Source organism: Myotis daubentonii, chromosome 5 (assembly GCF_963259705.1).
Source record: "Myotis daubentonii chromosome 5, mMyoDau2.1, whole genome shotgun sequence".
NCBI lineage: Eukaryota > Metazoa > Chordata > Mammalia > Chiroptera > Vespertilionidae > Myotis > Myotis daubentonii.
Window position 1 is genome coordinate 90,011,414 of NC_081844.1, and position 24,574 is coordinate 90,035,987.

The window sequence follows — 24,574 nt, forward strand, 5'->3', positions numbered from 1 at the left end:
ATAGATGCCAGTTCTTGCTTGTTAAATGCTTTGTTTGGTTGTTTTTCAAAGTATAGGCTCTGGATCTGAGGTGGACTTGAAGCTCCAGCCTTTCCACACCCCCCGATGCTGGGCCATCAAACTTCTAGTGTCGGGTTCTTAGCGGGGGACCGTGGGCAGGTTCACCAACCTCTCGGAGCCTCAACTGTCTTATATGTAAAAGGGGATCATAATCCCTTTTTAAGTCGTGTTGCTCTGCCCCTAAGGCCAAAAGAAAACATAAGGTGTTAGCTTCTACACATCTGAGTTGGGCCTTGGATAGAATATAAACATGCAAAAGACTCCAGGTCTGTCCTCATGGAATTCACAAACAGAGAAAATCTGGCCCAAATAGGTACAAGTAACCCATGTTCTTGTGCATGCACTCAAATAAGGAAGGCACACTTCTCATCCTTTAAAAAATACTTTTTTTAAAACCTGAGGGACTATCCAGTAACTAGTCTGGATATGCCCTCAACCCCAACCACCAGTCACATCCTTTCAGCTTTCCATACTAAATCTCTCAAAAATACATCCACTTCTTCCTATCTCCACTCATTCCATCAAACTTCATCAATTCAGTCAGCAAATATTTATTGAGCATCTATTGTACTAGACGTCAGAAATCACAGCTCTGAACAAAACAGCTTCATGAAGCTCATACTCATTAGGAGAACAAGCAAAAAGAAAACAAAGCAAATAAAATACTAATATGGAAACAAAAATGTGCTGGACACACCTAAAGTAGTAGCTATTTTAGATAATGTCTTTGTTGAGGTGACCCTAGAACCCTTGCATGGACTATTCCAACAGCTTGTCTCCCTACCTGTTTCTCACATCCTGAAATCTCCTCCCTACAGCAAAGTGATTCCTTTACACATGTACAGGCTTTGTAGCATGTTCCCATTGCAATCAAAATAAGACTCATTCAAAAAGTTTTGAACTACATCAGGGTACTGTTCATAGACCAAAAAGAAATCTCTACCCTAATGGAACTCACATTTTAGTGGGGGGGGGGGCGGGGGGAGTGAGAAGATTGGAGGAAGAAAAGCAGGGAACAGTGATGGAGGAAGGAGGGGTGTCAGGACCCAATATTTTATTCTATTTTCAACATATATTGTTATTGATTTCAGAGAGGGAGAGGGCGAATCATTAATCAGCTGCCTCCTGCATGCCCCACACTGGGGAATGACCACACAACCCAGGCATGTGCTCTGACGGGAATCGCACCACTGAGCCACACCTGCCGGGCTGGATCCTGTATATTAAACCCATCTGTCAATGCCTAACCTTACGTCTTACGTTGTGACCACCCCTTCCTCCAGTATTTCAGTCTTTCTCGCTGCACTCTCCCTCTCCACTGGATTATTGCAGAAGCTGCTTACTACTACCTGAACTACTTTCCTGCTCTTTCATCTACTCACTCCACAGCTTTCAGTTCAAATACTATTCCCTTTAGGAAAACTCCCCACATTCGGCCATACTGTATTAGTCTTCCGCAACACCATAACCCTCACCTTTAAACTTCGGTCCTATTTTGACTTTATATCGCGTTTGCATTTGTTTGTTTATAATTTCACATAAGCTCCAAAGGAGCACATCTGGGATCCCCGTGGAACCCGCGGCTAGCACCGCGCCTACGCTGTTGAAACAGAAACACATACAACGTGCAGAACCCACCGAGGACCGGAAGTGTTGCGCCCCCGGCGCGGTAACAGACTGGCGCACCGGAAATGAACGTTCGCTTCCGGCATCCGGGAGAGGGAATCGCCCGCGAAGGCTGCCGGGAAGCGTGGTTTTTGGAGTGAGCGCGTCTCGTCACTTGGAGCCAGTGCGCGTGCGCTGCCTCTGTCGGCCTAGGTCGGGAACATGGCCGCGCGGTCCTTGTGGGCGTTCCGGCGGCGGGTGCAGCACCTCTTGGCCTCCACTGCCGCGTCCGATGGCAGGTAAGCCAGCGGAGCAGGCCGTGGGTCGGGGACGTGAGGACAATGCGGGATGAGCGAGCCGCAGGGCCAGTTGTGGACAAAAGGACTCACCAAGCCTCTCGGCCACTCCGATCAGGCGCTCGCCGCCCCGTTTTACAGAGCGGCAAACTGAGGCCCGCAGCCGCGCTTCATTGCCCGGCGGAGAAGGTGGGAAAACCCGAGGTCACGTCCTCGGAGGCGGGAGATCTCTTCAGCCCCGAGCATGGGTTGAACTGGGCAGGTACCTCTCCCGGCCGCTTCCCCGCGGCTGTGGTGTCTGTGGATAGATGGGACCCTCTCCCCGACTCCGGTGTGACTCCGGCCGCCCCTTCCCCGTGTTCCGGGCTTCGCTTCACCTTCAGGAAAAGGAGGGCCTGGCATTGGTGTCCCCCCAACCGCCCTTTCCCCTGCCTTTGGGGGTCTGTGAAGTTCCAGTTGCTGTTTTTATCTATGGGCTGCGGCCGTTTTTATCGATCACTTATGCCGATGGTAGAACTATGGGCAATTTTTTGTATTAGCCCCGGTTTAATTGAGGAAACTGAGGTTTGGAAAAGTTGAGTAACTTCTCGGAATACTATTCCAGACGGGAAACCATTCGGGGCCCCAGAATCGGCGCTTGTAATTAGGAAGCAACGTTAATTATTCTCAGGAACAACTCCCTGTGGGCTACTTCTTCCTCGGAATGAAGGAAATGGCTGAGTACGTGGGTGGGTCAGGTTGGACCTCTGAAATGTAAATTAATCCGCGGGGGAATCCGAAAATTTACTGTCTGCAAAGCTATTCGTCATCTTTTTAATCTTCACACACCTGACCCGGCAAGCACCCCGCCCTAACACCTGGGTGAGAGGTTGCCCTGGGGCCTTTTTCAAAGTCTTTGTGGCAGTTTGTGGGGTGGGGAAGTGACCAGGAGAAAAATGGCTCCTCCTGATCAAATGCACCCCCACTCCAGTTCTGAAGGGATTGCCACACTCCCTCTCTTCCAGGACTTGAGGTCCGGCCACCTCCTCTCTATTGAATAAGTATGGTTTGTTAGGGGTTTTCGAGGAAGAAGCTATTTCATGTGTATAATCTGACACCAGTGGACTCGGGCCTGGCCTGGAAAGTCTGGGGATATGGAAGTCCTGCCGACACCTTCTACTGGCTGTTCCCTCTTCCCTTTCTTGAAGCAAAACTCCTTTACCCTCTTTGAACCTTTGCTCGGATGTCGCCTCAATGAGCGCTCCTCAGTCTATGCCAGTTTATGTGAGTAAACCATTTTTAAAGAGCTTTTTTGTTCTCACAGATTGATTTTCTTGATAATTTTACTTACCCTCAAATGACGAGGATCCAGGAGGTGCATTGGAAACCTCATTGAAGAAAAGGTCAGAGGTGCTGCAATCCAAGATCTACAAGCTAGCCCCGACTCCAAATTTCCTCCTCTATAAACTGAACGCAATGGCAAACATTTTAGCTGTATAAAATTGTAGGTTATACGTATAATTAAATACAAAGATCTTCCTTACTCGCCTGTTTATAATTCACAGTCCATAACATATAGTGTTTTATGCATATTTAGTTGACTTGGTTTTGCATATAGGTGAGTTACCATCTCAGAATTTTTCTTATTCAGCACAGGTTCTCTTCTCTAAAAGCCTTACAGTTTACAATCAGGAAGATTTAGAATTCTAGATCTAACTTCAGTTTGATAAAGTCCCTGTACTGGGCTTTATTTTCCCCAACTATAAAATCAAGGATTGAACCAGCTTTATGGCTTTGTATTTTGAATTCCCCCAACTGATAAATGCCCCCACTGAATCTAAGTATCAGAACTTGGATTCTTCTTGATAATTTTTGTGTCCGCATTTCTGGCTATTTCTACTGCCTGGTGCCAGTATCCTGGCTCCATAGAATACTAGCTATGTGATCCTGAACAAGTCTTAAGCCTCGCTGAGCCTCAGTTTTCTCATCTGTGCAATAGGAATGATCATAGTACTTATCTCACGCATTGTTATGAAATGAAAAGATGATTTAAGTAAAATCTTGAAAACAGTCTGTAGTGCTTAGTAAGCATTTTATAATTGTTCGTATTGTTACTGTGACTGAAAACACTTGTCTTGAGTTCAGTCTGGAAACTTGCAGTCTCCGAACTCCGTTGTAACTGTTGACTGTTTATGATGGCATTTCTTCATTATGCGCTGCCTCCCTCCTCCTTCAGGGGCTGCCTGCATCCTTTCAGCACTGCCACCCAGAGAACTGCGGGTGAGGACTGCAGCTCTGAGGACCCTCCGGATGAGCTTGGGCCCTCTCTTGCAGAAAGAGCCTTAAAGCTAAAAGCTGTGAGACTGGAGAAGGAAGTCCAGGATTTAACCGTGAGTAGATTTTATATTATGTGCTCTTCACATTCTCTCTCTGGTTAAATATCCAAGTAAAGTTTTTTATGTCAATTATCACTGACTAAGGATAGCAATCTCTTTCAATTCCCTATTTTGTTACAGCATTTAGATATTTTATATTTTGGTAGCTTCAGAGGAGGTGCAAGGCCTGGCATGTGATTGACAGTAAATATTTGTTGAATGACAGGTTATTTATCATTATACTCTGCTGATCATACTACATTTGGCATACTGCTCCCAGTACTGGGTTGACAAACACACTTTGGTGAAGATAGATATTAGAGTAATTGCAAAGCAAGACCAACATATGGTAAGGAGGTTGGAAAGCATGTTCTATGACAGCATTTAAAGGAACCAGGGATTATAAAAATGAAAGAGACAAAGACTAAAGAGACTGAAGTAACTGCCTTCAAATAGATGACACATTTTTTAAATGTACTTTTGTTTGTCTTAGAGTTCAATTCAGTGAACAAAAGTTGGACAGTGATAATGTTGGCTGAATGTAAAAAAGAAAGCTTTTTCTCAAGATGAGCTTGAAAACTGTTGATATGTTCAAGCTACCAGGCTAAATGACAGCCTTTCAGGGCTTCTATAAAGAGTAGGTTCCTGCTTTGACTGGGCATTTGGAGTAACTGATAAAAGATTCCTACAATTTCTTTTTTTTAAGTGTGCAAAAACATTCTTTCCTACCAAAAAAGCATGTGTTTTCTCACCATGTTAACTTTGCTTTTGATGGTCAGGTGAGATACCAGAGAGCTCTAGCTGATGGTGAAAACATAAGAAGGCGAACCCAGAGATGTGTAGAAGATGCCAAGATATTTGGTGAGAGATTTATTCACAATAAAGAGTACCTTTAACTTTAAGGCTACTTACCAACAGTTCTGCAAACTGAACATAGTGAGAACACATCTGAGTCCTTAACTGATCCCTACCCTACCCTTCCATTATTACCATAGGCTTTCATGCTGCTTTTGGGGAATGTTGTCAAGTGAACCATTTACTAAAATAACGCTTGTCTTTAGTTTGACCAAACCTTCGTTATTTCCTTTTCAAGCATGACATTTAACACTCTAGTGCTCATACAAACAATTGTGTTTAACTCATTAACAAGTGAATCATTAAGATGGTCAGAGAATCCATTAAACAGACACATTGGCCATCAGGACTGCTGAAACTTGCTTCATTGTAGCAAAATAGGCCTATACAGTGCAATAATCAATTGTATCTCCACCAAACTATATTTACAAGTGTGGACAAGAATTATTTGCATTATTCTCAGTATTCTACAACTTGCTAAATTATAAAATAACTCAGAGACTAAAGCTTGGACCATATGGAAGCAGATAACCCTGGGAAGCTGTGCTAGATCACATTCATTCTCTTAGGTCCATTTCAAAGTCTTTCAGAAATTTTTCTCTACATGCATCTTGTTAGTTGAGTAACAGGGCTTCAAAGGTAAAGGGCAAATCTGATTATTTGCTGTCCTCACAAGTTATTAGGTAACATTATACTTTCACTATACATAGAAGGAAGTGCCTGAAGGGCCCTTGGAGTCTATCTGGTCCAGTCTCCTTTTAATGACAAAAGTGAACTTGTGATAGATGTAGACTGAGTTCATTATCTCCTGACCCCTAACCTATTATTCTTTCCTATTTAACCAATCCTCAAAATAAACCATTCTTTTGACCCACCTTTAGCATGGTCTTTTGTCAACTAATTTTTTATTATTGCCTCCCATGAAATCCTAATGTCTTGTCCCCATTGAGAATGCATGCCTCAACATAACTGAGAAGGCAGAAATTTTCAAAATTTACATAACTCAGTGCTAAAAATGAATAGCAACAAAAATACAAGGCATAAAAATGGGTTTAAAGGACCAATTCCTGAGCCCATTATAAATAGTCTTTCCTAGTTCTTGGGTTCTACATCTGCCTACCATCCTAGTAGGCTTCCTAGTCATGTGCCTTCCAAGAGAAACTGGCTTGTCAGTTGGGTTGATGATGATCCCTGAGTCCTGTGTGGCAATCTTCCCACTTCCTGGTGTGGCCAGTACACTAGTCACCTCTCTGGGCCTTCCCCAGACTCCACCCCCAAAGGCAGAGTGGTTTCCTCATAAACATTAAAAGTGTCTGGTCTCTCCGTAGGAATTCAGAGCTTCTGTAAGGACTTGGTAGAGCTGGCAGACATTTTGGAGAAGACTACAGAGAGCATTTCTGAGGAAACAGAGCCTGGGGACCAGAAGCTCAGCCTGGAGAAAATCTTCCGAGGATTGTCGCTTTTAGAAGCAAAGCTGAAAAGCGTGTTTGCCAAGCACGGCCTGGAGAAGATGACCCCCATTGGTGACAAATACGACCCACATGAGCATGAACTCATCTGTCATGTGCCGGCTGGTGTTGGGGTGCAGCCTGGCACAGTGGCATTAGTAAGGCAAGACGGCTACAAGCTTCATGGCCGCACCATTAGACTTGCCCAGGTGGAAGTGGCAGTGGAGTCTCAGAGAAGACTGTGAATGGGCCGTGAGGAACTGAATGTCCTTCAGAGTGCAGCCACTTGTGTTTCCTTTATTTATTAAACTAGGTTTGTATTGTACATGAGCTACTTCATGTGATCTTGTTGGGTTTAGTCATATTGGCTTTCTTTCTAAGACACTCTGTTGATTTACTGTGACCTGTTTGGTCTGTCTCATCAGGAGTCTTGCCATTGGGCATTTGAACAATGTGACAAGTGTTCCTATGGCCTTTATCAAAATATGTTAAAGAAAATTATCTTTACATTTGTACTCTGATGACTTTCAATCCAAAATCTTTTTAAAAGTTGGAAATGAATATATGTTTACGTATTTTCAACTGAATATTCCTTTCTAATAGTCCCCATAACAGGAATTGTATAGGATCTTGTATTTTGTGGGGAAAAGGAGTGGTTCAACATTTGGGTACTTAGATGATAAAGCTTTATAGTTGTATGAATTTAGATCATTTGGGTTAATTTTTATATACATAGATTTTCAGACTTTACCTTTTTAAATTTTATTTTCCTTTAAGCCATTTTTGTTCCTGTCAGGTAGACATTATATTCACACTCATTGTCTTTTTCTGATTCCCATTTATAAGGCTAAAGACCCAGGCAACACTTGGAAGGCAGGGAACATTGAGAAATTAAGATACCCAGTTCCCTTTATGTCACATGTATGCAAACGTATCACCCCTTTAATGTATTGACTTCCTAAAGTTAATGAGCCTATATGTTTATTCGTTATTCTTTCAGTCTTGCTTCTTATAACTGGTGTTCCATAAAATGTGTTCAATGTATGAGTTAGTGAATGGATGCTACATCAGACTTTAGAAAGGAGGTCACTTATGGCTATTTTAATGCTAGAAGAGGCCTTAATTATAAACTAATTTCACCCTTTCCACTTTTTCTGGCATATGAAAACAGTGTTTTTAGAATTGGACTAAAAAAAAATTCTCTAAAACTAGTGTACTAAATTTCACTGAGAACTCAAATAAGGAACAACTAGATAACTTAAATCATTTAAGATTTAACAGCTCTTTAATGAACATGCAAAGATGTTCCCAGCAGACAACTAAGTGTTAGCTGTTCAGATCACATAGGTTTAGGGTTGTTGTTTTTTCCCTTCATTGTTTTAATTGCGTGAGTTTAGGTTTAAGTTAATTACCCATAAAATAAATCCATTTCTACTGGAACTCTGTGACTGCTTCCAGTGGAGTGGTAAAAGTTATCCTCTTAGACATACATAATTCTAGGACACTACACAGACTTAGATCAATAGAGCCATCCACCTATGAGCCCTACCATCTCCATCAGACTTAGACACTTTAAAAAAGAATGCATGCTCTTAAAATGCAAACAAAACACTGGTGGTAAGATTTTAAAACCAGAACCTCTTAGCATCCTGCTAAGTGCATAGTATAAATTTAATGAGCATTCAGATTTCACAATAGGAATTTGTCTTTGTTTTGGCCTGTGTTCCTTTGAGATTGACAGATGGTGACAATAAGAAAATAAGCCAATTATATTTATTCATGTGCCCTTGGATTACAGGCTATCATTACCAGTGAATTAAAATAACTGTAATTTTCGGTATGGAATGTTCTGATTACTTGAAGAGTTTTCTAATATTCCTTGTAAGCTCCTGTTTTAGTAGTTTGAGAATAATTTTAGATTCTTTTTTTATTTAGTAGTTTTGTGGACTTAAAGGTGTAAATTTAGAAAATGGAGCTAGACAGTACGAATCTCAAGTTGAAGGACTTTTGAGAGCCAGAGCAGCATAATCAAGCATAGGCTTGGTAGGTATATACCTGAACATAAATCCCAGCTCAGTCGTCATAACCTTTGGCCCCATTCATCTCACCCTTCTGAGCCTGCTTCCTTATTTGTAAAAATGGTTATAATCTTCTCACAGTATTGTGAGGATTAAATGAAATGTGTAACTTGCCTATTTTAGTAGGCCCTCAAATATTTATTTTTATTGCTTTTTATTATACACATTGTTTTTCCTGTTTTTATAGCTGCCTAAAGTCTAGGGAAAGGGGAATACTGGTTGAGAGGTACTTAACTATTCAAACTTACAAGCTAATCAGAGTGATGTATTTTTCTTCCAGCTTCTGGTTGTTTTGGGGTTTGGTTTTGTGTGTGGTGTTTTTTTTTAAACCATAATGCAAGAAATCCACATTTAGACTGATTGAGCAATAAAATTGTGTTGGTGCTCTGAATCATTTTCACCTTGATGGTAATGTGAAAAGACATTGGTTTGCAGTGGATATGGGACGAAACTTTGGCTCATGTAAAGAAGGGGTCTTGGTGTTTTGGTACTTGGATTCTAGCAGATTTTTCCCACTGCCGTAAAGGAACCAGTCAGTACAATCCTGATGTAACTTCTTTGGTGCTTTCATGGCAAAGGATTTGCTAAGTGAAGAAAGGCTCTTAAACACTAAAACAAAATCAAAGAGGGAAAACTAAGGATGATATATGATGTTCAGAAATAACGAATAAAACCCAACTTGAAATAACTGCAATTCACATGTGTAGTGTCTTTGTTTGACTAGTTCATATTGTTCATTGATATGCTGTGGCCACTTCAGTGACTGTGACCCACCGTGTTTGGTGCTCAGTGGCAGTACCTTGAGATTTCACAGCAGCCCAGCCAAATGGATGCAGTGAAGGCCTTCCCCACCCTCCCCTGGTGTTGAAGTCTTGTCTGTTTTTATAGCTCCTTGACCTGCTGCTTTCTGATTCCTTTGTATTTTTTAGATCTAGACTACTGTTTTTGCCTTTCTCTCTAGAATTGCCTTATTTTCTCGTGCTTGCTTCTTGGTTCTAATTGTCTTGTCTGCTCTAAACACTTAACGAACTGCTGGAAGTTTTACCATCCTCAACCAGATTACTAACACGTGACCTTGTCCTTCCCAACCTCTGCCTGGCCTTGTTTTTACCTCTGCTCAGCTGACTTCCACCTACCCAGCCTCCTGGCTGAGTGGCTTTCTTTGGAGCCAGCCTTTCCTGCAGTGTGACCTTTCTTTTTTTATTCTTCTGCACACCCTGACTCCAGGATCCGTTATTTCCCATATTCCCAGGGTTAGTCAGTAAGTAAATTCTAGTTCCTATGTACTCATAGACTTTGTCCACATTCTTAATTTCACAGTGGAGGTTTTAAAACATGTGAAAACCTGGGTCCAAATTTCCTTGAATTTGAACTTTGTGATTGACCAATAGAATACAGTAGAAGTGACACTGCCAGTTTGTTGACACAAACCTTCCGTCTCTGGATGGTCACTCTTAGAAGCCAGCCACCAAACCAAGAGCAAGCTGAAGCAGCCTGTGGGGTAGAACTGAGGGCCTAGCTAAGCTGGCCCAACCCAACTGACAGCAGCACCATCTTGCCAGCCATCTTGAAAGTGAGTCCTTCAGCCTCACCGGACACCACGTGGGACAGAGATGACCTGATCTCACAGCCCCGCCCAAAGTGCGGGTTTGGGACAAATAACTTACTTTTAGCCACTAAGTTTTGGGGTAGTTTGTTATGCAGCAGTAGATAACTGATAGAGTCACCCAACCTCATCCCCAGTCTCACTAGTTGTTTTAACCCCGCTGCCTCTAGAATCATGCCTCTTTGCTTTCCTCGTACAGCTTTTTTGAACTCGTCCTACAACTTTGATGCGCTCACACTGCCAATGTGATGTTAGGATTGGAAGAACTTCCTAACGGAAGAAAACACAGCTCTAGATTCTAGAGTTTTCAAGCACCCTGAAGTTACAAGCAGAGTGAAGAAGTTGTTTTAAAGTTAATATGATTTACCCTACAAGAAACCTACACCATTAAGTCAGCACAGAAAAGAGCTTTGCTCAAAAAAAATTTAAGGAATTTTTTGAGTCTTTGGAAGTAAACTTAAAAGATTTTGCATTCTGACACAAACATAGCCAAAGTTTTGGGGGGTTTTTTGGGTTTTTGGGGGGGGGTTGTGTGTATACATATATATAATATTAGGAATGTTTGTTTATTCATCTACCACTTTACTAGTAATCCAGTTTGGCCCTCTTAAGACACAAAGCTAGTTTAGGACCTCAGCTATAAGCTCCATTACTATTCTCTGAATCCCTTCAATTTCTTCTCTTAGCCATAATCTAACAATATGGATTTTACTTATTTATCCCCAATTTTATTTCCTGCTAGAGGAAATCTGTCTTTCAGTGTGGCAAACTATCCACACCGTTTTCTTAGAGGGTGAAAATGGAGGTTTATCCCTTCCTTTTTACCTTTCCTTCACTGTGAGGGGATGAAATCCTTCCCTTTAGTTTGTTTTGTCTTGTTTTTAAGTAGGAGGCTTAGTGACTAACTGTGTAGAAACTGCAAGTAAACCTAACAGCAGTATCAGAAGCATATACAGAGGGTAACCCTGGCTGCATGCTTGGTCAGCAATTTCCAGCATTTGCAGACACTACCAAGCATTTTCACATTCCTTGTGTCACGTGATCATCACAACCCCCTAGGAAGGTTGAGCAGGGAAACTGACTGAGACACAGAGGAGGCAGATTACAGAGCTAGTGCCTCTCAGAGGTTGGACTTGAACCGAAGTCGTCTAAGCTTTAGTTCTTCCTCTTCCACCAATCTTCCTGCAGCAGGACCCAGGTCCTGATGCTGAGCACCGAAAAGTGCACACCTGGATAAGCCAACCAATGACGAGCCCAGATCCAGGAGGCGGGACGGGGAAGCTGCCAATGACAGAGCCTGCCCGAGAGAGATGCAGCCTGTGCCGGAGAGGGACGGCTGCTCGTCCAATGAGAGGCTGTGAGCCGAGAGGCTGGAAGGCGGGACGGCCCGTGTCGCTCCCGGGCGGGGCGGTGAGCCCAGCACCAGCGCGAGCGCCGGACCCCGGCGTGCTGCCCCCGTCGCCGCCCGCCATGGCCCGCGCCGCTCGCTTCCTCGCCGCGCTGGCCGCGCTCCTCGCCGCCGCCGCTGCAGGCGGAGACGCCGGGCCTAGTAAAATCGGTGCGGGAAGGACGCGATGGGGTGCTGAGCTGGGGAGGGCTGCGCGGGAAAAGGGTTCTCAGCCGGCAGCAGCTGGGTGGGGGATGGGGAAGGCAGCTGGGCGATGGAGGGGTCCCCGGGAGAGGAGCTGGGTGGGGAGGAGGCGAGGGATTGCGACTGGGCGCGGAAGGGGACCGCAGCAGGCAAGGTGCTGCTGCGGAGGGTGGCATGGGCATGTGTCGAGGCTATCTGGGGTGGAAAAGGGGCTTGGGCAGGACTGGCCAGTGATCTCACCGAAAAATTCCGAAACAGTGAGGCATCTGCCATGGACCAGTCTCTTTGTCAAGTGCCCCCGATAACAGAGGTCAGGGTGTGAGAGACTGGCATGCACAAAGGCTGATTGAAGGCCTGGGTAGCAGGCACGGCGCTCCTAGTTCCTGCAGAAGAAGACTGCACAATACCGGGAAGTTAGTGCTAAGGCTGTGAGTACCCTGCTATAGAGGAAGGGCGCTTCACCCCAGCCTCTGATGGCTCTGGGGGGGCTCTGGGGCGCTTCTGGAAGCAGCACCTAAACCAGGCCTCTGGGAGAGGAGGAGACAGCCCTAGTGGAGACAGAGCCCAGGGTAGGTCTGCTGGAGATTTGCTGAGTGGCAGACTGGGGAACTTTTTAATAGCAGTCATTTTATAGTATTTGTGTGTGTTGTGTTTTGTGGGTTTTGCCTGTTTCCCCCCATCCCCCGTTATTTTATTTTGAAAAATTTCGAATGTCCACGGACATTGAAAGAATTTTCGCAGTGATCATCCCTCTACCCACCACCTGGTTCTTGCCATTACCAGACTGCTACTCTACTCGCCTTATCACACACCTGTCCACATCCATGAGCCCATCTGACATGTTAATGGATTTCAAAATAAACTGCAGGCATCAGGACGCTTTGCTAAGCACTTCATCATGCATGTCATTGACTAGCCTTCCCCATATTTGTTTACAAGTTTTTTTTTTCCTCTTAATGATTGTCATTTTAACTCAACATGACTCAAAAGATTGTCATGTCCCTCACGGAAAACTTCCATAGGTTGGCAGAGGTGTGGGGAAGTAGGAGCCCCCACTCCACTCTTCTTCTGTGCACCCCACTTGGCAGGGAGGGATGTCCCATGGGAGCACCACACACTTAGGGTCAGCGCAGTGCTAAGGCGTCTTGGGTTACAAAGCCACAGCTCAGGCCACAAAGGGTTAAGACAGACTGCAGCATGTCAGAAATCAATTTGGGACCGAGAGTTTAGGATTTTCTAAAGAAAGACTCTTGAGGGCCAGCATGGCCAAAGAAGACCTTGTGGAGAAGGTGGGTTTTGAGCCAGGCTCTGAAGGATGGGGAAGAGTTAGGCAGGCAGTATCTGGAGGTGCTGGGCACTCTTCCTTCTCTGGGGAATGGACAAGAGAGCAGGACACTGACCACTGGAGAAGGCTCAGGGCCTCCTCCCAGCACTATTGTTCCTGGCAATGCGAAGCTTGCTGCCTGCTGCGTTCCAGCTGGCCCTGCCTACCTTGCCCCAGGGGTCATCTAAAGCAGGACACTTGGCAATGCCCAGCTGCCCGGGGGCTTCCTGATTGTCCTCAGCTCTCTGACAGGAGCCTCCGTCCACCCTGGTGGTCTGAGCTCTACCCACACCATAATGAGGAGCTTCCTGTTAGCGTGGCTTAACCCTCAGACTGCTGCAGGGTCACATCTGAACCCCTCGGTGTGGCGTGGGACCCTTGAAATCCCCCGTAGTTCCACACGCTGCCCTGCTCACGCTCTTCTCTCTGTGGAGAATGTGTTTCTGCTCACGGGCTTCCAGGTTGTCCTCCAGAGTCCCACCCAAGCGACCCTTCTCCTGTGAAACCTGTGTCTCCCCACCCCCGGGCAGAAGTCATTGCTTCCTCCTCAGGATTCCCTGGAACCCTGTTGTCGCCCTTAGTCACACATTGTCGTAGCTGCTTGTGCATGCGTCTGTCTGCCCCTCTCTGCCTGGGCTCAGGGGGGGGACAGAGGCCCTGTCTGATTCATCGTGTGCCCCAGAGAGTGGGTGTCAGTTCATGGGTGTTGAGTGAGCCAGGTGTTCTGCTTCCCTCTGACCCTTGGGCAGCTTCCAGGCCTGGTGATACCGGTTTCTCTGGAAAAGTGGCCAGTTTGGGGCTCTGTTGCAAATGGAGGGGAGGGGAGACACTGGTTTAAAACGGTTAGTGGCATTCTTGGAAGTAGCTTTGTCAATACCAAGAAGGGGGAAGTGGTTTGGTGTGTTTTCTCAAGGTACAACAAATACTTAATGAACTCTCCTGCCTGCCAGGCTCTGGGGGCGGAGTGACCTGCTGTCAGTCCTCAAACAGAGCATTTGAGCAGAACGTGTCAAGGACCAGGCCAGGGGTCAGACAGTGTCATGCGGAAATATGCCGGAGGGACGCCTGACTCGTCAGGTGGGCCAGGCAAGCCAGGCAGTGGCATGAGGGCCCTAGAAGCCAGGGAGGCAGAGGTGACGGCGCATTCCTGGTAAAGGGAGCAATGCAGTCACATGCTCCACAGAGATAAGAAGAGTTTGCAAGGGTGGGGCAGGGGATGGAATAAGTACAAGGAGGCCAGATGATAAAGAGCCTTGCATTTTTGCCTACTGGACAGGAGCTGGTGGTTTCAGGGTCCACCATAGGTCTAGGAAGGACAAATCACACCAGATTTATCTTATTTTCTTTTTGACTAGAGTTACTAGCTGGACTGTCAGATGAGAGGATCAGATACATGGTGGGTCGGGTGTCAGGCCCGTTCAGTAGCTTCAGAGCTGCCTTACTGTCCTCTCACAGTCCTGTTTTGGATTCGTATCTAGATTCGTATCTATCCGGATGGTGGTTTCCAGTAGCACCTCACAGCCCTGTGCGGTGAGACGTTTTTTATCAGCGACTTGAATAAGAATACTGATGGCGTGTGAACCAAGTTTGCGAAGGGAAGAGGTGTAGGAAACACAAGGGGTGATAAGACCCAAAAAGACCTCCAAGAGCTGAAACTTTGTAACAAGAGCCTAAACTGGAATAAAGTGCCCCATAGGCTTCTGAGCGACCCATCACAGGGTGCTGTCTAGTCTTGGCCAAGACAGATATAGAAACGATGTGTCAGGTAATAGGTTGGACTCGACCAAGGGTTGGCCGACTTCTTCAGGAAAGGGTCAGAGAGTAAATATTTTAGACTTTGCAGGCCTTATAGTCTCTGTTGCAACTACTCAACTCTGCCTCACAGGCAAGCAGCCAGAGACAAGCTAAAGAACAGGTTTGGCTGCGTTCCAATAAGACTGTTTGCAAAAAAACAGGCATCTGCATAGATTTCACCCCTGAGCTCTAGTTTGCCAAACCTTGGGTTAAAGAATGGTTTCCAAACACTGATCTACCTAATAGTACCTGTCAGTGACCAAGTTTTCTTTTCTTTTTTTAAAAAATATATTTTATTGATTTTTTACAGAAAGGAAGGGAGAGGGATAGAGAGTTAGAAACATCGATGAGAGAGAAACATCGATCAGCTGCCTCCTGCACACTCCTCCCCCCGCACCCCGGGGCTGTGCCCGCAACCAAGGTACATGCCCCTGACCGGAATCAAACCCGGGACCCCTCAGTCCACAGGCTGACGCTCTATCCACTGAGGCAAACCGGCCAGGGCGTGACCAGGTTTTCATAGTGAAATAAAAATAGGGACAATGTAATGGGTTTTGTATCAAACTAAATTTATTCTCTTTAAATGATCATCCTGAAATTTGAGGTCCCTGCTTTTTTGCTGCTAATGTGTGTGTGTGTGTGTGTGTGTTTTTCCTTTTACAAAGTGAGAGTTACAGTAGTTGGCAGTTTTCATATTGTCCTTTGCTCTTGAGTATTGGCTTTACTAACAACGAGTCCACAGATTGCCTTTCTGAGGTGTTCTAACCCTACGCAAGGGCCTGGGAATCACTGGCCCAGGAGGCCGTGAAGGTGTGTCCTGCAGTCTCATGCCCATTTTCTGTCTCTCTCCTTGCTGCCTCCCGGGCCTGCTGGCAGCCGTGGTTGGCGCTGGAATCGGGGGCTCTGCCGTGACGCATTTTCTTCAGCAGCATTTCGGCCCCCGGGTGCAGATCGACGTGTTTGAGAAGGGGACGGTGGGTGGCCGCTTGGCCACCATCTCGGTCAACAAGCAGCACTATGAGAGCGGGGCCGCCTCCTTCCACTCCCTGAGCCTGCACATGCAGGACTTCGTCAAGCACCTGGGTGAGTGCACCGCCCTGGGGCTCATCGTCCAGCCCCCAGGGCTGGCAGCAGCCATCAGGCCCTTCCCATATTGCCCACCCCTGATGGTCAAGGCCAGAAGGTCATGTAGCCCAATCTCCTCATTTTACAGATGGAGCAGCTGAGACCAGAGAGGGGAAGGAACTTGCCTGAGGTTACACAGTGAGTTAGTTGCAGAGCCGGGATTACAACTCAGGTTTGACTCCCAGGCCAGTTTCTCTCCCTTCCAATTTGCTGCCTCTTCATAATCATAATAGTAATGGCTTGCACTTGCTGTGTGCTTGCCAGGTACCTGGCATCCTTGTAGGTGGTACGTAGACATTACCTCTAATCCTCCCTACCAGCCTGCAAGATGGGTCATATCTCCTCCTGCGGAAATTGAAACTCAGAAAATGTATGCACCTCGGCTAAGGCCGTGCAGCTAATAAGTGAGAGAGCTGGGATTTAACCCCAGTGGCATCGATCAAAACCACAAAAACATATACTGTTCGATGCAGAAATTCCACTTCTCAGAAGTGATATTTGCACATGTGCAAAGAGGCAGACACATACGGTTATCATCACAACATTGTTTAGAATAGCAAAAGGTGGAAAATATCCTACCTGCCCATCCACTGGGATCTGAGATTAAATAATTATTGTTTAAGTATATAGCCAGATGAGGGCGTCCTTTACGTCCAGCCAGATGAGGGCGTCCTTTACGTCCAGGCATAGGACAATCTCCAAGACAGCATGTCGGTAAAGTACAGAACAGTGTATAGTATGTGGGGGGAGGGGGGGGACTCAGAAATATACACATTTATGAGTATTTGCACAAAATATCTCTGGAAGGATGCTGAACAAAGATGCTGGCGACTCAGAGACAGGAATGGGAGGGTGAAGGCAAAATAACCTGTGACTTGGGGCAGGTCCTTTAACCTGAAAGCCTCGGTTTCCACGTCTCCGACACCTGTCCTGCCTCTTCCCGGACCGTGAGAGGGCGGAGTGAGATACACACGCGCCTGTGCTCTGCAAGCTGTAGAGCGTGGTGGCTACAAGGAGCTGAGACTCTTCCCGTGTGGTCTTGGTGCCCAGGGCTGCCATCCCAGAGCTGTCCACCCCTCACATTCAGGATGGCACCTGAATTCCACTCGTGGCTGAGTGGATCCCTTTTGGGGGAAAAAAAAGTAAAATAATACACTATTTTAATCTTTATCTCCTTATTGACTAACCAGCCCCAACCTTTCCCCCTTGCATTGGTTGACTGTCTTAAACAAGCAGCACGGATGGATGAACCATAGAGTTCATATTCCCTTGAAGGGAGCCAGTCCACTTGCATCCTTCGGAAAGGCCCCGAATTTCAGCTTCAGGCACCGCTAGGTCTCCCGGGGGGCCCTCTGAAGGGGACCTGAGGGGCTCCTCCTTGTCTCCTCAGGGCTGAAACACCGGCGAGAGGTGGTGGGCAGGAGCGCCATCTTCGGCGGGGAGAACTTTGTGCTGGAGGAGACGGACTGGTACCTGCTGAACCTCTTCCGCCTCTGGTGGCACTACGGCATCAGCTTCCTGCGGCTGCAGATGTGGGTGGAGGAGGTCATGGAGAAGTTCATGAGGTAGGGCTGGGCGGAGCTGTGGGGCTTCCCAAGGGACAGGGGGACGAGGTGGGCAAGGAACCGGCTTGACTATACATTGCCCAAAAGGAAAAGGTACCCAGCACCATTCCATCCAGGCCCCGAGCAAGCACCCAGTGGGAGTTGGTATAGGCATGGTCTCTGGTATTATCACGATAGCGTCCTCTTTATCTCTGCTAAGCTAAGCAGGGGTAAACTCAGGCACCTAAAGGGGATATACAGCAGCAGGTGGGAGAGAGGGGGTGGGGTGGGGCACCCTAAAGAGCAAGGCCTTCAGAGGGGGCAGCCGGCACTCTGCTAGACCAAGTGCAGCCGTGGGGGAATACCTACCTCATGTGGCTAGTTCTTCCAGTTTTTTCAGAAGAAGCTGAAAATCTGGAGTTACATGTGAAATCTCCCAGCTTTTCAATGTATGCAACCCATTCTTCTTCTTAGCCGAAGGAAACATATCTGTCGGCTGAGTGCAGCCTGCGGGCTGACCCTGACACTGCTGTCTCCCAGTTTCCCCACCGCGAACTAACACCTTTCTTCGCCCTTCTCTCCTCCTTGGGTCTCAGCCCCTCCCCATCACTGCCAGAGAACAAGGCCGAGTGGCCGTGGTCACTCTGTCCCTTTCTCAGTTCACCTGCTTGCCACGCTGGCCCTCCAGCTCTCCTTCAGAGTCCCCCTGAAGGGTCCCCCTGCCCCTGGGCCAGGTACAGAGGTGCTCCTTCCTGTCCCTGGCACTTCCCCCCCCCTCTCCACTTCGCTGACTGTGCCTTTTATGGCACCTCCTCCGTATATTCTCCAGGTAGCCCCCAAACGTCATATCCTCACCACTCTCTTATGATTTTCTCCCTTGTCAGTTTTTATACAAACATACAAAGCTGAGTCCTCCCTTTTGTCAGAGACACTTCTCCCTGTCAGCCTGTTTCCCCTTTAGTCCCAGACCCACGTTTCTAACACCTCCATCCGGGTATCCCGTTAATAACCAGACTCAACATGTTTACACAGCAGCCCAAGCAGAGGCAACATGTCAAAGGCCAACCCGCCCGGAAATCCATCAGCACATGCTCCCTGAGATTGGGGGAGTTATGGAGGGAGGGGCAAGATGCGAGCTTGGGGAGTAGGTGGCAGTCCTGTTAGATCAAGCTAAAGGAGAGGACAGGCTGGGCTGGCAGAGAGGGTGACAATATTGGCATGAGGCAGCTGCCATCGGGCCCCATGTGGTCCTAGAGGGGGGTGCATCAGTGGGGCGGTGGCCTAGTGCCTGGCAGTCCCAGCTGCGTGAGAGGAGGACGGTGCCCTTGACAGGGAGTGGCTCAGAGAATGTTTGCAGCTGTCATTCAGCAGAGCCACCGTGTGAAGCCCAGTCTGATGGGATTCCGAGGCATTTGCCCTTCACCCTGCGCTGTCCCCTTAGGTGGGCCAGGCCCCCCACAGCCAGTGAACAGACCCAGGGGACTGTAACCATGCAGAGGAGGGTGGGTCCCTGCCGGGCCTCCCAGGAGCAGTGGCCCGGGAGCGGGTGGTCTGCCCAAAGGCCTTTCTGCGTAAGGGCCCCAGCTCCGCATCTCTCCCAGGATCTATAAGTACCAGGCCCACGGTTACGCCTTCTCGGGCGTGGAGGAGCTGCTCTACTCGCTGGGGGAGTCCAGCTTCATCAACATGACCCAGCGCTCTGTGGCGGAGTCCCTGCTCCAGGTGGGCGTCACTCAGCGCTTTATCGACGACATCGTCTCTGCCGTCCTGCGGGCCAGCTACGGCCAGTCAGCAGCGATGCCCGCCTTTGCTGGTGAGCCTGTGGCCCTCGGCCTGCCCGCCTGCCCTTCCCTGCCCCACAGTGCCCAGCATGGGCTGGCTCCCCATAACAACCTCACGTCTGCCTGGCTCAGTACGGCTGCCTGAGCGCTTGTGGCCCCAACCCCATTTGATTCTGGCATCGGTCCTGCGAGCTTGCAGGAGATGTATCTACCCCACTTTATAGACGGCAAAAGTGAGGCACAGATCTCAGGTCCAGTGGGTTTCTCCTACTCCTGACTAGGTTAGCTTTAGTAACTACCCAGCGGGCCCCTGGGCCCTGGGTATTCATCTACGTATTAGCCCGCCTAATCTTCCCAGCTCATGGCTGGGCCAGTGAGCATGTGCACCACCCACTGTCCTCCAGCACAGGCCACAAGAGGGGTCATAACTAAATCTGCCTGCAGAGCCATTGGGCATGTCTTCCCCCAGGCATGGCCACCGTTCGGGCCTTGGAAGATGTGGTAGGATTTTGCTGGGGCCGTGAGAGGACAGAGAGCTGGGGCATTTAAGGCCAAGAAATTGCACAGGCACTTGCTGGCCTCTCCTCCCAGCCTGCTTGGCTGGCCCTTCTCTCCTCCCGGCCTCATAACATGGAAGGGCCCAGGCTCGGTCCTTGGTCCTCTTCTCATGCGCCCTTGGTGAGCTCAGCCAGTCTCGGGGCGTTCAGTTCCACCCACCTGCCTCCTGAGCATGACCTCCAACCCAGACCTCTCTCCAGAACTGCAGTCTCACATGTCAGCTGCCACCCTTATGTCTCCACTGGGACTTTTAATGGCTGTCTCAGAGTCAGCACGGCCGAACCTGAGCTCCCGACCTTTCCTCCTGGAGCCTGCCTCTCCCAGCGGGGTTGGTAGTAACTCCTCACGGTCGCTCCTGCCCAAATCTTGATGCATTTCTTTCTCTCATACCCTCCACAAGGATATGTCAAGAAATCTCATTTGCTTTATTTCCTTCTATATCCAGAAGCCAGCAGGTTCCCACCACTGCTTCCTCCCTGGTGTAAGCAGTATCATCCCTCACCTGAATTACTGCAAGTCTCCCACCAGGTCCGCCCACACCCCCGCCCCTTGCAGGCTATTCTCACCACATCTGCTGGGTGATCCTTTTAAAACAAAAGACGAGTCGTGTCAGGTCTGCCTGTGAAACTGAGTCAGGGCTCCTGTTTTCCTTCAAGTGAAACCCAAAAGTCCTCTCAGTGGCTGCTAGGCCCTACATGGCCCAGGCCCCACCGCCTCTCCCCACCCGCTCACCCCAGTCCAGCCACTCTGCCCTCCTCACCATGCCTCCAGGTGTGCTCCTCACCTTCGGGCTTTTGTGTGATCATCCCTCTGCCTGGAACAGTCTTCCCCGAGACGCAGTCGTGCTAAACTCTCCCCCATCATGTCTTTGTGTAGGTGGTGCCTTCTCTTGAAGCTACCCCACCTCCTTGTCTTACCCTGCCTCTTGCCCCCAGCAGCCCCAGTCTCCCTCCCCCGCAAGCATCATCTTCTAGTGGACTATTACACTTACTTATTTTTCTCCCACTAGAAGTTATGCTTCCTGAGGACAGGAATCTCTGTCTCCCTGGTTTACTAATGTATCCCTAACACTTAGAAAGTGCCTGGACCATTGTAGGCACTCAGGCCATTTTGGGTGAATAAATGAATGAAAAGGTTTGAAATTGACAAGCTCCTTCCCAGTCTTCAGATCCTGCTGTGTGTCCCCTCATGGAGCTTCCCTGTTCCCTTTTTAGTATTTTGTGTGTATCCTTCAAAATACAATTCACATACCACACAATTCACCCATTTAAAGTTTACAATTGAGTGGTTTTGACTATATTCACAGTTGTGCATCCATCACCACCATTTTGAACATTTCATTGCCCCCAAAGGAAACCTCATACCTTTAGCTTTAGCTATCAATTCCCCAATACCCCCAGCTCTCCAGCCCTAGGCAACCACGAATCTACCTAGTGTTTCTATGGATGTGCCCATTCTGGATAGTCTGTATAAATAGAATCATACAGTCTGTGTTCTTAGGTAGCTGGCTCTTGCATTGAGCATGGTGTTGTCACCTCATAGCATTGTACATTTGTTACATTTAATTTTGTGTGTTATGTCTCTCTGTGCCCATGGTTGTGGGGGGTCTTGGCCTGGGAGGGAGGCCAGGTAGGATGGTAGGGGATTCTTCAGCCCTACTTACTGCCCAGTGATTCTGCCCCCTTTCCCCTTTGCCCAGGAGCCATGGCACTAGCGGGGGCCCAAGGCATCCTGTGGTCCGTGGAGGGAGGCAACAAGCTGGTTTGTTCCGGTCTGCTGAAGCTCACCAAGGCCAACGTGATCCATGCCACAGTGACCTCTGTGACCCTGCAGCATACAGGTGAGCAGACAGCAGCGGGTGTGGCCACCCCACTCCTAGACAGTGAACACTTAGGCCTCTTCTGTCCCCAAACTCCAGTTTGATCTGCCTGGGAGGATTCCAAAAAACCAATGGGAAGTCCCAGCCTTGTCAAGTGACACCAGAGGGCACTGTTGTCCCAATTCCAATGTCAAAGCCAGAACACAGATTCGCATCAATCTAGCTCTATTCATTTGACCACCGTCAGCAGCGGTAGCAGAGCCAGAGCTCGAGTCTCCTGGCTCCCAGTCCAGTGCTTGCCCTGCAGCCACACCTGCATGGAAAGATGACCCCCACCATCTGGACAGCCCAGCCACACCCAGGGGTCTCACACCCTCCATTCTGGGCCCCAGATGAGAGATCGATGGGTAGAAGCCAAGAAATGAGTTGACTTTTGTGCTCTCTTCTCTCCTTCCAGAAGGGAAACCTTTGTACCTGGTCGAGTATGAGAACGAGGCGGGCACTAGCTTCGACTTCTACGACATCGTGGTCATCGCCACCCCCCTGCACCTGGACAACAGCAGCACCATCGCCTTTGAAGGCTTCGACCCGCCCGTTGACGTCATCCAGGACTCTTTCCAGCCCACCGTTGTCTCCTTGGTCCACGGCTACCTCAACTCCTCCTACTTCGGGTTCCCTGACCCTAAGCTTTTCCCCTTTGCCAGCATCCTCACCACAGATTTCCCCACTTTCTTCTGTGCCCTGGACAACATCTGTCCCGTCAACATCTCGACCAACTTCCGGCGGAAGCAGCCTCAGGAGGCAGCCGTTTGGCGAGTCCAGTCCCCCAAGCCTCTCCTCCGGTCCCAGCTAAAGACCCTCTTCCGCTCCTATTATTCAGTGCAGACAGCCGAGTGGCAGGCCCACCCCATCCACGGCTCCCGCACCACTCTCCCTCGGTTCGCACTCCACGACCAGCTCTTCCACCTCAGTGCCCTGGAGTGGGCAGCCAGCTCCGTGGAGGTCATGGCTGTAGCTGCCAAGAACGTGGCCCTGCTCGCTTACAATCGCTGGTACCAGGACCTAGACAAAATTGACCAAAAGGACCTGATGCACAAGGTGAAGACTGAACTCTGAGGGCTCCAGGCGAGCCTGGGAATGTCCATCCCCGCTGAAGATGGACCACCCCCCACAGCAGCCAAGGCTGCGCAAGCCACACTCGCCTGCCCAGCCTCCTTCTGACCCCTCCCATGTCGAGTGAAATCTCTCCAGTGGGTCCAGGCGACCTGCTCTCTGCCTCTCTGTCTTAAGGATTCTCAGAGTGATTGTTCCTTTTTTTTTTTTTAATATATTGATTTTTTTACAGAAAAGGAGAGGGATAGAGAGTTAGAAACATCAATGAGAGAGAAACATCGATTCAGCTGCCTCCTGCACACTCCCCACTGGGGATGTGCCCGCAACCAAGGTACATGCCCTTGACCGGAACCGAATCTGGGACCCTTCGGTCCGCAGGCCGACGCTCCATCCACTGAGCCAAACCGGCCAGGGTGGTTGTTCCTTTTTAAGAGAGAGAGTAAGAGAAGGGAAGGAAATTCAGACCAGTGTATTCATTTTATTTATTTTTTTAAATGAAGAAATAAAAGTCCATCTTCTCCAGGTACTTCTGACTGGCTTTTCTAAGTAGGAGACAGAGATAATGATGGGAATGAATAGAAGACAGAACTCTGAATCCAGTTTCTTTGTTGTTTTTCACTGCCTACTCCCAAAATGTACCTGTGGCAACACCAACAATGACACAAGTAACCAGATGGTCACAAATCAAGAAGAAGGGAAGATCAGGAAACAGAAGACATGATAATAGCTCTTATTTACGGAGGGCTTGTTGGATGTGAGGTGCCTGGTTAAGAACTTATTGCCCTGGCCAGGAAGCTCAGTTGGTTAGAGCATCATCCCGATATTCCAGGGTCGTGGGTTTGATCCTGGTCAGGGCACATATAAGAATCAACCAATGAGCGCATAAATAAGTGGAACAGCAAATCGATGTTTCCCTCTCTCTCCTTCCTCCCTCTCTCTTAAATCAATTTTTTAAAAAAATAACTTACTAGACATCATCCAAGCCTCTCAGCAATACCATTTGTTGGAGAGATGGCTGTGGTAGGACCCAGGGAAGAGATGATTACCCCCAAGGGACAGCCAGTGTAGCTCCAAGCTTCCTGGCAACCACTGGGAAATGGGAAACATACCAGGCCGTAGGAAGAGGAAAACTTCCTTGGCACCTGCAGGAATTGACCCGTCTGTCCATTATGCAGGGATTGAGGAATGTAACAATGACCTGTCTTGCATGGAGACAAGTCCCTAGACCGGCATAAGGCAGTCATACCTGACCCCCAAGCACTGACCCCAGCAGAGTAAAGAAAGAAAAGGTGTTGGGGTGCAGTTCAGAGGTTAACATGATTAGTATGCCCAAGTCCCACCCAGACCTGCTAAATCTGGCTCTGGGGTTGGGCCCAGGAGGACACAACACTGCCAAGGGACACTCATAATGTGGCTAACTTCCCCCCTTTTTTTTTAATATACTTTTTTATTGATTTTAGAGAGGAAGGGAGAGAGATAGATAGAGAGATAGAAACATCAATGATGAGAGAGAATCACTGATAGGCTGCCTCCTGCATGTCCCTACTGGGGATGAAGCCTGCAACCCAGGCACATGCCCTTGGCCAGAATCAAACCTGCGACCCTTTAGTCCACAGGCCAACG

General features: G+C 48.2%; 2 protein-coding genes across 4 annotated transcripts; both read left to right on the forward strand.

The window, feature by feature from the left end:
- The first annotated feature begins 1,826 nt into the window (after positions 1 to 1,826).
- GRPEL2 (GrpE like 2, mitochondrial) lies at positions 1,827 to 9,384 on the forward strand. 3 transcript variants are annotated; one of them, XM_059698860.1, is made up of 5 exons: positions 1,846 to 2,150; positions 3,149 to 3,224; positions 4,177 to 4,330; positions 5,095 to 5,176; positions 6,499 to 9,384. In XM_059698860.1, coding segments are annotated over exons 2-5 (603 nt in total). In that variant the 5' UTR covers positions 1,846 to 2,150; positions 3,149 to 3,222; the 3' UTR covers positions 6,864 to 9,384. The 3 variants fall into 3 exon arrangements, with proteins under 3 accessions (XP_059554842.1, XP_059554843.1, XP_059554844.1); XM_059698861.1 differs by having other exon boundaries at positions 1,912 to 1,964; XM_059698859.1 differs by lacking the exon at positions 3,149 to 3,224 and having other exon boundaries at positions 1,827 to 1,964.
- A 2,300-nt stretch (positions 9,385 to 11,684) lies between these two features.
- On the forward strand, positions 11,685 to 24,369 carry PCYOX1L (prenylcysteine oxidase 1 like). The gene is made up of 6 exons (XM_059698862.1): positions 11,685 to 11,860; positions 15,888 to 16,094; positions 17,527 to 17,701; positions 19,282 to 19,493; positions 21,719 to 21,859; positions 22,296 to 24,369. The coding sequence occupies exons 1-6, from the start codon at positions 11,773 to 11,775 to the stop codon at positions 22,952 to 22,954; spliced, it is 1,482 nt and encodes a 493-aa protein (XP_059554845.1). The 5' UTR covers positions 11,685 to 11,772; the 3' UTR covers positions 22,955 to 24,369.
- Positions 24,370 to 24,574: the final 205 nt, after the last annotated feature.

Bases quoted from the DNA above. Each gene is read 5' to 3' on its own strand.
- GRPEL2 (XM_059698859.1), top strand. From the start codon at position 1,888: ATGGCCGCGCGGTCCTTGTGGGCGTTCCGGCGGCGGGTGCAGCACCTC. The intron at 4,331-5,094 runs GTGAGTAGATTT...TTTGATGGTCAG, and splicing joins AGGAAGTCCAGGATTTAACC to GTGAGATACCAGAGAGCTCT. The intron at 5,177-6,498 runs GTGAGAGATTTA...GTCTCTCCGTAG, and splicing joins AGAAGATGCCAAGATATTTG to GAATTCAGAGCTTCTGTAAG.
- PCYOX1L (XM_059698862.1), top strand. From the start codon at position 11,773: ATGGCCCGCGCCGCTCGCTTCCTCGCCGCGCTGGCCGCGCTCCTCGCC. The intron at 17,702-19,281 runs GTAGGGCTGGGC...CATCTCTCCCAG, and splicing joins GTCATGGAGAAGTTCATGAG to GATCTATAAGTACCAGGCCC. The intron at 19,494-21,718 runs GTGAGCCTGTGG...CCCTTTGCCCAG, and splicing joins AGCGATGCCCGCCTTTGCTG to GAGCCATGGCACTAGCGGGG.